The 12185-nt window shown below is 48.2% G+C and overlaps 1 protein-coding gene across 1 annotated transcript in view; it reads right to left on the minus strand.

Moving 5' to 3' along the window:
* The window catches only part of Abcc1 (ATP binding cassette subfamily C member 1), a 142775-nt gene extending 130599 nt beyond the window's left edge, over nucleotides 1–12176 (minus strand). Inside the window, exon 1 of the mRNA XM_017797340.2 lies at nucleotides 12041–12176. Within this exon, the coding sequence (XP_017652829.1) occupies nucleotides 12041–12088 (48 nt within the window). The 5' untranslated portion in view covers nucleotides 12089–12176. The remainder of the gene's footprint in view (nucleotides 1–12040) is intronic.
* Between the last annotated feature and the right edge of the window lie 9 nt (nucleotides 12177–12185).

Genomic DNA, 12185 nt, shown 5'->3' on the forward strand with positions numbered 1-12185 from the left:
CGGCTGAGTCATTTGCATATATGTGCTTGCATGTGCACAAAGTATACCCAGAAATGTTCATCCCCCACAGCACTGATTACAGGCTGAAAAACTGAAAATGTCCCCAACAGTCACCAAAACTGGGCAAGCTATACAACAAAATTGCACTTAAGTAGACAACAGAGACAAGTGAGGCTTGAAAATAGTTATTATTTCCTTTTTCTTCCCATGTTCAGACTTCATGTAGAAAGAAATCAGCACTGGCTGTTAAGTTAGAGGTATGAGATAGAGAAAACTTATATATGAAAAGTATGGAGATAAAAATATGCACATGTAAATGCATACACACTTTCAGAGATATTTGCACATACTTTAATTGTTCTGCAAGGATACCCAACAATTCCCAATGTTTGCTTCAGGGGGTGTGACCAAGGAAGGATAATACTGAAACTTGACTCTTCCTATTCTTCTAGATTCTTCACTTTTTTTTTTTTTTTTTTTTAAAGCAACAGCACTATCCAGGCCTAGTGGCTTATAACCCCAGCTGCTCTGGAGGTTGAGGCAGGAGGACTGAGAACCCAAGTCCTACCAGGGCTAAGAGTGAGTTCGAGACCAACCCCAGGCAACTCTGTAAGTCTCTGCCTCAAAATAAAAAGATGGCGGCATAGGAGTATACACCTTTATTCCCAGCACTGAGGAGGCAGAAGCAGGCAAAGTTCTATGAGTTTAAGGCCAGCCTGGTCTACATAGGGAGTTCCAGGATAGTTAGGGCTACACAGTAAGACCCTATCTCAAAACAAAACAACAAAAGATTAATAAATAAGAAGAGGTTTGGGGGTACAGCTCGGTAGTATAGTGCTTACCCCTATGAGTGGTCCCTAGTAGCACCAAATAAATAAATAATAAATAAAACAACAGCACCCAGTAGGCTAGAAATGTAGCTCATTTCGCAGGGTGCTTGCTTAGCATACAGGAAGCCCTGGGTCTAATCCCCAGCTAGTAGAGTAGTGAAGGACACTTTCAGTAGAGGCAGGATGATATGAAGTTCAAAGCCATCCATCCTTGGCTACACAGAGAGTTTGAGGTCAGCCTGGGCTAAACAGTCTATTAAAAAAAAAAAAAAGTCCACCATCGAGAGATTTACAGTGTAAAGTACTTCCTCATGTGAATTAACTAGTGATTTGATTGAATCTCATTTTAAAAGGAATTTTCTAGAAACTTGTAGAAAATCAACCTAACCAAAAAAAGAAAATACTTTCTTAGTCATTAAAAGCTGTTTGTGAATCAAAACGAGCTGGGAAGTGGGGAATCCCAGCTAGGTCTCACCCTGAAAGCTTTTAGCTAAGGTTCTAAGCCACAAATGAGACTTGGGGGAAAAAAACATGTAAGCTTAAAAAAAAAACCCTGTGATTCAGAATGTAGCTCAGTGAAGAGCACTTGCCTACCATGTACCAAGCCCTGGACCCCATTCCTAGCATAGCACCCCATTCACTCCAACACAAACCGGTGGGAAGGCCCTGACTGCTGTGGGCAGGCAAGCCCTGCTCCCTACCTTGCTAGCTGGGTGAGTACCTGCAGGGACTGTAAGGCCCTTTCCTAGTCTCATTCTGCAGGCTCTTCAAGATGCCTCTGCACAATGCTGCAGGCAAGATTTTTGAGGCAACTCTTCTGTGGTTCCTTTGGGTTAAAACTTCAGTGATACAGGGCAAGGGATGTCGCTCAGCTGGTTGAGTGCTGGCCTAGCATGCATGAAGCCCTGGGTCCTACCCCCAGCTCTGCAAAAACTGGGTCTGGCGGTGTATACCTTATCATCCCAGCTTCCAGGAGGTACAGGCACAAGAATGAAAAGTACAAGGTCATCCTCTGCAACGGAGCAAGTTCAAAGTCAGTTTGAGGTCTCAAAAAATGCTACTTTGACCTCATCATACGCTCATGGTCCTCTGGGCCTTTGCATGGGTTTCTCCCTCACTGGGACTTTTGTTTGTTGAGACAGGTCTCACTATGTAGCCCTGGCTGCCCTGGAACTCGCTGTGTAGACCAGGCCAGCCTTGAACTCAGAGCTCCTCCTGCCTCTGCCAGGATTAAAGGCTTGTGCCACCACATCTGCCTCTCAGGAACTCTTGCTCCCTGCATGGCCAGCACTGGGCTGAGGTACTGGGACAAATGTCACTTCCTGCTCTTGGGGCTTACACTTGCTCTAGTTCCTCCTCATTGTTTCTCTGTGGCTCACCTGCACCTGAAATAATTGTTTTTAGCAGCCCTAGCACAAACCCCATGTACACGTGGACTTGGCCTATCGTTCATGACTATATCTCTGGTGTCTAGAACACTGCCAGCATTTACTAGGTGCTCAATTAATAAATAACTGGCTAGGGGAAGGAAGGAAAATGGTGTGACAGAACAGGGGAATGAATCCAGGGTCCCCACAGTGAAGTTCTTTGGACTGGGTAAACTTTGGCACTTAATCCATGCTCTCTGTGAGCAGAGCATCCATCCCCAAGCACGATGCTATCTAAAAGGCCAAGGAAGGGTAATCTGAGGCTCTCAGACAGAAAACTCAGGGAAAGAGCAGGAAAAACTCCACAAACTCTTCATTACAACCTGGCGGTGGCAGGGTGCCAACCCAGAGCCACCCTCCCTAGCTATCAACCCCAGGGGATGAGTCCCACGGATTAAGTCAAGGGAGCACTGAGGTAGACTCTGGACTTGGTTATTATCCACTAGTTGGGGCAGTTTAAAATGAATGAGTAGAAAGTGGGGTGTGGCAGCACATATCTACAATCCCAGCACTTGGAAGACTGAAGGAAGAGGACTGAGAATTCCAGGCCACAGTGGCTATCAAGAGAGACTGTCTCAGAATGAATGAGGGCTGGGGAGATGACTTGGTGGGTAAACTGTGTACTGCACAAGCATGAGACCTGAGTTTATACCCATGTAAAAGCCAGGTGTAGCGGCATACAACCGTAATCCCAGAACTGGAACTCTCTGGCCAGCCAGATTAGTCAAAGGGTAAGCTGCAGGTTCAGAGAGAGAGCCAGTCTCAAAAAATCAAGTGTCAGAGCTGGAGAGATGGCTCAGCAATTAAGAACACTGGTTGCTCTTGCAAAGGACCCAGGTTTGGTTCTAGCACCCACATGGCAGCTAATAACTGACCAGAACTCCAGTTCCAGGGATTCCAAGCCCTCTTTTCACTTTCGCAGGCACCGTATGACACAGGTACACTTACGTACATGCAGGCAATACACTCATACACAGAAAATAATAAAAAATAATTTTTTTTTTAAATCAAGTGCAAAGCGATTGAGTAAGACGCCTGACATCAACCTCAGGTCTCCACACGTGAACATACACACACAAGATGGATGGATGGATGGATGGATGGATGGATGGATGGATGGACAGGTGAATGAATGAAAGAAGATGAAGGTGAAGGGCTTCAAAGCCCACCTCTACGAGAAGACGTTTTCACTGGAGACACTGAATCAGCCCCTACACTCCCATGGGAAGAATGAATGAGGGAAAACAGCCCTTGGTAGAGGAAGGAAACCAGCCCAGGCCTCTCCAGTTCTCTCTCCAGCTAACTGGAGTTTAGCTTCTGACAGCTAATTAAGTGCTCAGGCAGCTCCATAAACCAATTACACAGAGCTTCACCGCCTGTGAGCTTCATGGCCTGTGAGAACTGCGCAAGTGGCAAGGGGAGGGTGGACTCCTTGCTATGGTTCCTTCCTCTGCATCAGTGACAGTGGTTTCACCCCTAGGGGACATCTGGCACTGTAACAAGGGGAGGTAGGCTGGGCATCCTGTGGGCAGAGGCCAGGGATGCTGCCAAACACCCTACTGTACCCAGGATGTCACCACACCACAAAGAACAATTTGGCCCAACTGTGAACAAGACTAAGGTTGAAACTGGGTGCACTCTCCCACACCTCCACGCTCCCATAATATGTGACCCTACCACAATATAGTGTCCTCAGTCATCTAGTCCAGAGGAGAAAAAGGCAGGTCCTCACCTCTACAAGGCAGATGCCCCCTGGTTTCTCTCCAAAGGGGGTGGGGAGAAGAAGCTTGCCTTAGGATGTCTGGTCTCTCTTTAGGATCCCAACCCACCTATTTGCTCTTGTAAAACGTTCAGGCAAGTTTTTACAAGCTAGTGTTTTTAGTGACCATAAAGATCATAAAAGCTAGGCCTTATCCCACTGAGGAACACTAGAGTTCACATAAAAATCAGACACCTGCTTCAGATTCCTGGAGTACCCATGAGAAACGACCCACCCCACCCCTCCTGCCAAGCAAATGCAACTGGGCCTGAGACAGGATCTATATGTCACCAGTCTAGGCCATCCAAGCTGGAGTACAGCAGAGCACTTCAAGACTCTGGGTTCAATACCCAAACACACACACACACACACGTTTAAAAAAAAATCTAAGGGCTGGAGAGGTAGCTCAGTGGTTAAAAGCATGTGCTGCTCTTGCAGAGGACCCAAGTTCAGTTTCCAGCATCCCCAGTGAACAGCTTATAACCACCTGTAACTCCAGCTCCAGGGGATTCAACACCTCTGGCATCCAAGGACATTCACACATAGGTCCATATACCACACACAGACACACACACATTACCAAGAATAATAAAAGTAGCCAAGGGTGTTGGCACACACCTTTAATCTCAGTACTTGGGAGGCAGAGGCCAGTAGATCTGTGTAAGTTTGAGGCCAGCCTGGTCTACATAGTAAGTTCCAGGCCAGCCAGAGCTACATAGTAAGATCCTGTCTCCAAAAATAATACTAATAACAAATCCTTTTTAAAAACTTAAAGGCCAGGCATAATGGTGCATATCTGTAAACATAGCACTTGGGAGGCTGAGGCAGAAGGAGCAAGAGTTTGAAGCTATTGGGGCTGGAGATGGTTTGGCTGCTCTTGCAGAGGACCTGAGTTCAGTTCCCAGCACTCACACACGGCATCCACAGCTCCAGTTCCAAGAGAACTCTTCTAATCTCTGAGGAAATTGCACACATGTGGTGTACTTACATTCATGCAAGCAAAACATTCATACACATTAAATTTTCTTAAATTACTTAAAAATTTAAAAAGGGGCTGGAGAGATGGCTCAGCGGTTAAGAATACTGGGTGTTATTGCAGAAGACCCGGGTTTGAATCCCAGTACCCACATGGCAGCTAACAACTGTCTGTAACTCCAGTTCCAGGGGATCTGAAGGCCTCTTCTGTCCTCCTCAGGCACTGCACGACACGGGTGCACTTACCTATATGCAGGCAATACATGCATACCTTGCCCCTCCTCAGTCTCTTGCTTCCCGTCTCATCATATGATCTCTTTCTAGACTACCTATGTACCCCTTCCATCACCATGTTGTGGTGTGTCCAAAAGGCCCAAGAGGGGCGTGAGAGTTTGAAGCCAGTCTGAGCAACATAGTAAGTTTTGTACTAGAAAGCAAGACCTTATCCCAAAAACAGCAAAACAAAATAACCTAGTGAGTCAGCTGGGCCCCAATTCAGTCACTGTAAGGTTGGGCTACAAAGCAGTAGATGCCAACTCAAATACTAACAGATGCCAGGTGGGTTCCACCCACAAGGGAAGCCAACCAGGCATAAAGAATAGGCAAAAATGACATTTGGCTTTCCATGAAAGTGGCAGTAAGGAATGGGGTGTACAGGCCAGATCTCCAGGGGAGGCACAATGATATCAGATCTGATTGTAAGAGAAGCCAGAAATTCAGGTGTTTGTACAAATACCCTCCAGTATGTAAATACTGAAAATGAGAGCAATCCACTTAATTAAAATAAAGCCAAAGGGGGGTGGGCACACTCCCGTAATCCCAGCACTTGAGAGGCTAGATAAGGAAGTTCAGAAGTTTAATATAGCAAGTTTGAGGCTAGCTTGGGCTACATGAGACCCTGTCTCAAAAAATAAAAATAGAGCTAGTGAGATGGCTCAGCAGGTAAAAGCACCTGCCACCAAGCCTGCCAACCTGAGTTTAATCTCTGGACCCAGATGGTAGAAGACAAGAACTGACTCCACATGTAATCCTCTGACTTCCATATACAAGTATGTGCCCACGCACATGCACACACACACCCCAAATAAATAAAGGTAATAAAAAAATTAGAAATAAGAATTAAATAAATAGAATTAAATTTAGAAAGCTAAGCCAGTTTAGAGGTAGGTTAGATCTAAAATTCAATTAAGAACACATATCTCAGGGCTGGAGAGATGGCTTAGCAGTTAAGAGCACTGGCTGTTCTTGCAAAGGACCTGGGTTTGGTCTTCAATACCCACATGGTGGCTAACAACCATCAGTAACTCCAGTTCCAGAGGATCCAACCCCCACCCTCTCCTGGCCTCTGCAGGCAATGCACAACACAGGTGCACTTATATACATGCAGGCAAAACACTCAACCATATAAAATAAAAATAATAAATAAAATAAATTACATTTCTCAGCACATATACTCAAATACTGCAGCCAAGTCTAGTGGCACAAGCTGCAATCCCAGCTCTCAAGAGGCTGAGACAGAAGGATATTAAGTTCAAGGCTAGCCTGAGCTACAAAGCAAGACCATCTCAAAAACCAAGCAAAAAATTTTAAAAATTCATACGCTGGTTGAGCCTCTTGTGTGCAAGGCACTAGGTTCAGGGGAAGCAGAGGGTCATGACCTCTCTGGTCCCTTGCAAGATGAAAAAATGCAGTCTGATGTGGAACAGCACTTTATCCTGAGAGGCTTCAATGTTACTTGGAAACTATTCTAGGGTTTTACATCATCTATTCATTCAACAGGCATTTACTGAACACCAGACACTATCCTGGATCCTGGGATGAAAGTCACAAACATATAGACCAAAAAATAAGCAAACTTATTATCTCATATAATTTGTATATGAGAAAAAGCCACAAAGGAGGAGCAGAAAATGGTGTGGAAACAATGGAGAGGGTCAGAGTAAAGACACCTGAGGTGGCTGGAGTGAAGTGACCGAGAAAGGAGCCAGATAAGGACAGAGAGGGGCCAGGGCTGATGCTCCACTGACCACAGTGAGTGGGGAGCCACTGAAGGGTGCTGTGTAGAAGACAGACAGTCTGATGTCTTACAGGAGTCCTCTGTGCCGAGACCTAGGAGGGAAGTGCTTGCCTACATATGCCAGGCCCTGGATTCTATCCTCAGCACTGCAAAAACATAAAAATCCGAAACAGGATCTCTCTGGCTGCTGGGCAGAGACTAGAATGCAAGGGTCAAGTGAGGACACAGAGAAGAGTGACAGCCAGCTAGGCGTGGTGGTACAGGCCTGTCATTCCATCTAGTCAAGGAACTGAGGCAGGAGGATCCCAAGCCCAAGGCCTGCTCAGACGGTCAGTCTGAGCAACTTAATGAGACTCTTGTCTCAAAATAAAAAGGAAAAGGAAACCTGGGGGAGTAGCTCAGTGTAGTAACCAACACCACGAAAATGAACCAATCGATTAGTAAGTAAGTAAATAAAGTGCTCAAACTCAAGATCCAGTTGGCTGATGGTGCTCAGGGCCCTAGCAGACAGCCTTGCGAAGGTTGGATACATTTTGCAGGAACAGGCAGATACAGTGTGGGAGGGAACAGAAATCAGGAATATCAAGGGTTGGTTTTGGCCCCCACAAGGCCACCTTCCCTGAGACCAGAGGGCTAGGGGTGCCCCAGCTCCTCCTGAGACACAGTAAGGTGGAGATGTTCCTGAGTCACCCCCTGGGGAGATCTGTGAAATTCACTCACCAAGTCAAGACCACAGGTACAAAAGGACTTAGTCACCCACCACTACGTTCCCAAGGCGAGCCACCTCCAACAGTGACACAGGCGGTCAGCCAGCTCTGGGAAGGGTCTGCAGCTTCTGTGAACTCAGCCACAGCGAAGGCTGCACCTTCCTTCTGCAGGGCTAGAAGGCAAGCCAGGAACACTGAGCTAGCTCACCTGGGGCCCAACCCCCCAGAGGTTCCCAAACCACCCTCATGCTGTCATGATGGATGCACTCCCATCCAGTACATGGATCGAACATCCCCCACTCCTCCCGCCCCAGCTCACTAAAGCAATCCACAGGGGGAGAGAGGTGAGTGAGGAAGGAGGGGCAGAGGAGGAGACAGAAGTGGTGGAAGGTAGAAGAATGAGTTTGAAAAGCAATGAGGTCCTTGGGAAAGGGAAAAAAAAAAAAAACAAAAACCCTGCTGCTTTCCAAGGCCACGTGTTACCCCAGGAAGAATTCCACCAGCTCCAAGATCCCCCTGGGGCACTGGCCCTTGCAATATTCCAGGTGTTACAGAGTTGGAAGGTGTCATGAGCTAAATCAGCCCCCAAGACCAACTCACTCCAGGGCCTGCAGGACTGGTCTGATGCCGATTTCTGTTCATGGCCAGATGTTCTCAGCAGGCACAACAAAAATCCACTATCAAATCCTACCTGATTCCAACTGCTTACATCTATTGAGTGCTAACTGTACACCAAACAGCACCAATCCCAGTGCTTGCTGACAATCCGCTATTTCTCAAACTACCACCATTCACTAGATACATTATTCCATGAGGGGAAACTGAGGCACGGGGCAGCCAAGTAACTCACCCTAACTGTAGAACCAGGATTTGAACCCAGGGAACACAAGCACTCTCTCCAAGCTACCACACTGTACCACTGACTGAACTCTTGGCTCAACCTTTTCCTATTTCCAGTATTTTTACATTAGGCATAAAATGCATTAGTACTTTTACTTTGGGGTGATACTGGGGATTAAATGCAGAGCCTCGCTCATGTTAAGTGATGCCTAGGTGATTACTTCACAGAGCTACATCTCCAGTCCTCTTTGAACATTTTATTTTGAGACAGGGTCTTGCTAAGTTGCACAAACAGGCCTTGAACTTGTGGTCCTACTTCCTCAGCATCTTTAGAAGCCGAATGATAGGCCTGCTCAAGGCTTTGTACATACCTTCTAATTTATTGTGTGTGTGTGCGATGTGTGTGTGGTGTATGCATATGTGTGGGAGTGCAGATGCCCATGTGGAGGCCAGAGGCGAATGTCAGATGTCTTCCTCTATTGCTCTGGATCTCTCGCTGACCCCAAAGCTCACCCTTTGGCTATGCTGGCTGATCAGCCTATCTCTTGGATCTGCCTGTCTCTGTTCCCTAATGCTGGGATAACAGGCTCATGCAACCATGCCCAGCTATTTATGTGGGTGCTGGGGATTCAAACTCAGATTATGCTTGCACATCAAATGTTCTTACATCTCCTTTTTTTTTTTTCTGGTCTTTTTGAAACAGCGTTTCCCTGTAGCACCAGCTGACCTAGAACTCACAATATAGGCCAGACTGGCCTTGAACTCACAGAGATCTGCCTGCCTCTGCCTCCCAAGTGGTGCTGGGACTACAGGTGTATGCCACCTTGTTTTTTTTGAAAAATGATTTACAAAGAGAGCTCCAGGCCCATGTTCCCAACCATTGTTCAAACAGAGCCACAAAAACCACCTCCCACCAGCCCCACACCCCCCAAGGAAAACAGCAAGCCCCAGCCAGTCGCCAGCAGTCTACTTTCCATTTAAACACAGTACCCCTTTCTCATGCCAGGTCTTTTGCCTGAGGGAAGGTGATAAGTTCTCAGAGGTAGACCCCAGCCCAGAACAAGGCTGAGAGTTCCAGGTGGATAATAACCTTGACTTCTCAAAGCATGACCTTGGTCCTCAGAGGAACCAATTAAGTAGACTGTAGTCCAAACTCAATCCCACCAGGGAAAGAAAAAGTAAGGCCCAAAGAAAAGACCAGGAAGTAGAAATACAAAGCTTGTCTCTGCCCAGTGCAGGCTGAGCAGCTCCGTTGCAGAGCCTGCTGACTACACAACAGCCCTAGGAGGCTGGGCTGTTTTCACCTCTGCCCCTATTCTACAGACAAGGAAACTGAGGCAGGAGCTTCATTGAAGGTTTACACAGGGTGATAAAATTCACCTAGAGTTGTAGCAGGGTAAAGCACCTGTCCAGCTTGTGTGGGGCCCCAGGTTCAACCTCCATGCACATAGTGAGCCAGCCGTCTATGAAGTTGAGGTCAGTCTGTGCTGCCTCCACCACTTAGCCTTAGAAGACACAATCTGCTAGGTTATTGTCATTTGAGGCAAGGTCTCACTATGTAGCCCAAGCTGGCCTGAAACTCCCCATCCTCCTGCCACAGCTTCCCAAATGCCGAAATTCCAGGTGTATGCCTCCCTTCAGGGCCAAGCTACCCACTCCATTATATTTGCATTCTCTGGCTACAAGGAAGTTCTTGCTCACCAACTGCCCACTCACCAAGTCTGGTTCCAGAGCAGACACTGCAACTGGGGCATCCAGCAGGCCTAGAGGCCAGAGGAAGGTGGGGCAAGGAAGTCTGGAAAACTAAAACTGTAAGGATGGGAACCTGGACTCTGTGAAGGCCAGCCACCACTCTGCCAAGCATAATGCAACCATCTTAAAACTTCTGTGGTAAAAAGTTCCTAGAGAGAGAGAACACACAACTGGGTTTCTAAGGTGGGCTTCTTAGCTGATTAAAGGACAGAGAACACCCCAAGCATCTCTTTACCCATCACTGCAAAGCTGTCAGCAATAGAATACATTCCAGTATGAGTTGGCGAGACAGCTCATCTGGTAAAGACATTTGCCATCAAGCCTAACAACCTGAGATGGATCCCCAGAGCCTACAAGGTGGAAGGAGAGAACCAACTCTAGCAGGTTATCTTCTGACCTCTACATGCATGTCATGGCACGAGTATATGTATATAAACACCAACACACAAACACACATCCTGGTAGAGTATCTAATTCCTGGTCACCTACAGAGAAGATAAACAAACACTCCTGAATCGATACAACACTGAGCCAGGTCTCACAGGAGTACTTGCTGAATATTTTGGCTCTCACAACACCTGGTACAGGGTAGTGGACACACAGGTGTTCCCCTATGGCACACAAGTACCACTCTCTCCCAGATCCCCAAATGCAACCCACAGGTGCTATCTCTAGCCCTGGTAGATATCTCCAATCCCCTTAAGCTTAAAAATGGGAAACATATGCAAGGGTAGGTGGTTGTTCAACCAAAAATAACACTCTCCCATCCAAAAACCTAAAGCTTCCCAGAGGGGCCTTTAAAGGCCACGCTATTCACCACTTCTAATGCAACCTGTTGGGGAAGGTCTCCCAAACAAGACAAGAAAGTATCTGTGGATGCTAATCACCAGCTCCCAAGAAACAAGGGTGTTTTTCCTGTTTCCCAAACCAAAAGAAAAGGCATTATGTCAGATTGGCCTATTGTGTTTACTAATAATCAGGAAAGCACGATACAGGATTCTAGAACAAGGGGCAAACCGCATTACAGCGACAGGAGCCACAAGCATCCGGGATTAGAGCAGTCAGCTGGGGGCCCAACCTAGGGTCTGCTGGGGGCCCAGCCTAGCTAGAGTCAGCAGGCCACATTTCAGAAGAGGCATCCCCAGAGAGACGCCTCCACGCCTGGAAGGCAACATCCCTGGGTAGCAGGGTTCTGGGTATCTTCCACTGCACCCCAAGCCCGCCCGGGGGGGACGATGGGACACGCCAGGACATCTATCCTCTCTCCTGTTTCCTTCAACTTCCCTGGTAGCATTTAGGCAGAAAGGAAGGATGTTAACGTCCGTGGCCTCCGAGTAAGCCGGAGGTAAAACGACCAGTGGGGGGACCCCAACCCAATCGGTGGGAAGTCCCTCTCTAGAGCCTCAGCTCCTCTCCAGCTCAGTGTCTGGAGTGAACCGGGACCAGACCCCACAAAGGACAGAGGCAGGGAGACATGCCCACCCGGCGGCCTGCAGGTCTGGCGTCCTCCCGCTTTGGAAGAAGGTTTGCCAGAGGGCAGGACCCCAAAGCCGAGAGGCCCCAGCCTCCAAAGCCCCAGAGGCACATGCCCGGCTTTCCCGGAACTGGGTCCCCCGGGTCCGGCCGCATCGGCAGCGCTCCGGGCCCGGCAGGCTTGGTCCCCGAGACTGCACCGCGGGGCTGGGGACCGGCCGGGCCCTCGCGTCCTCCTCCCGGTCCTCCCAGTCACCTACCCAGAAGGGGTCGGAGCCATCAGCGCTGCAGAAGCTGCGCAGCGCCATGCGGGCGGCGGGCGCGGGCCGGGCGGACGGACCAGCGGAGGAGCGCAGTGGAGCCGCAACGCAGCGCGGTTGGCCCGCGTCACCGGGATGCGGAGCC

Source organism: Nannospalax galili, unplaced genomic scaffold (genome assembly GCF_000622305.1).
Source record: "Nannospalax galili isolate Female #2095 unplaced genomic scaffold, S.galili_v1.0 scaffold32, whole genome shotgun sequence".
NCBI classification, from domain to species: Eukaryota; Metazoa; Chordata; class Mammalia; order Rodentia; family Spalacidae; genus Nannospalax; species Nannospalax galili.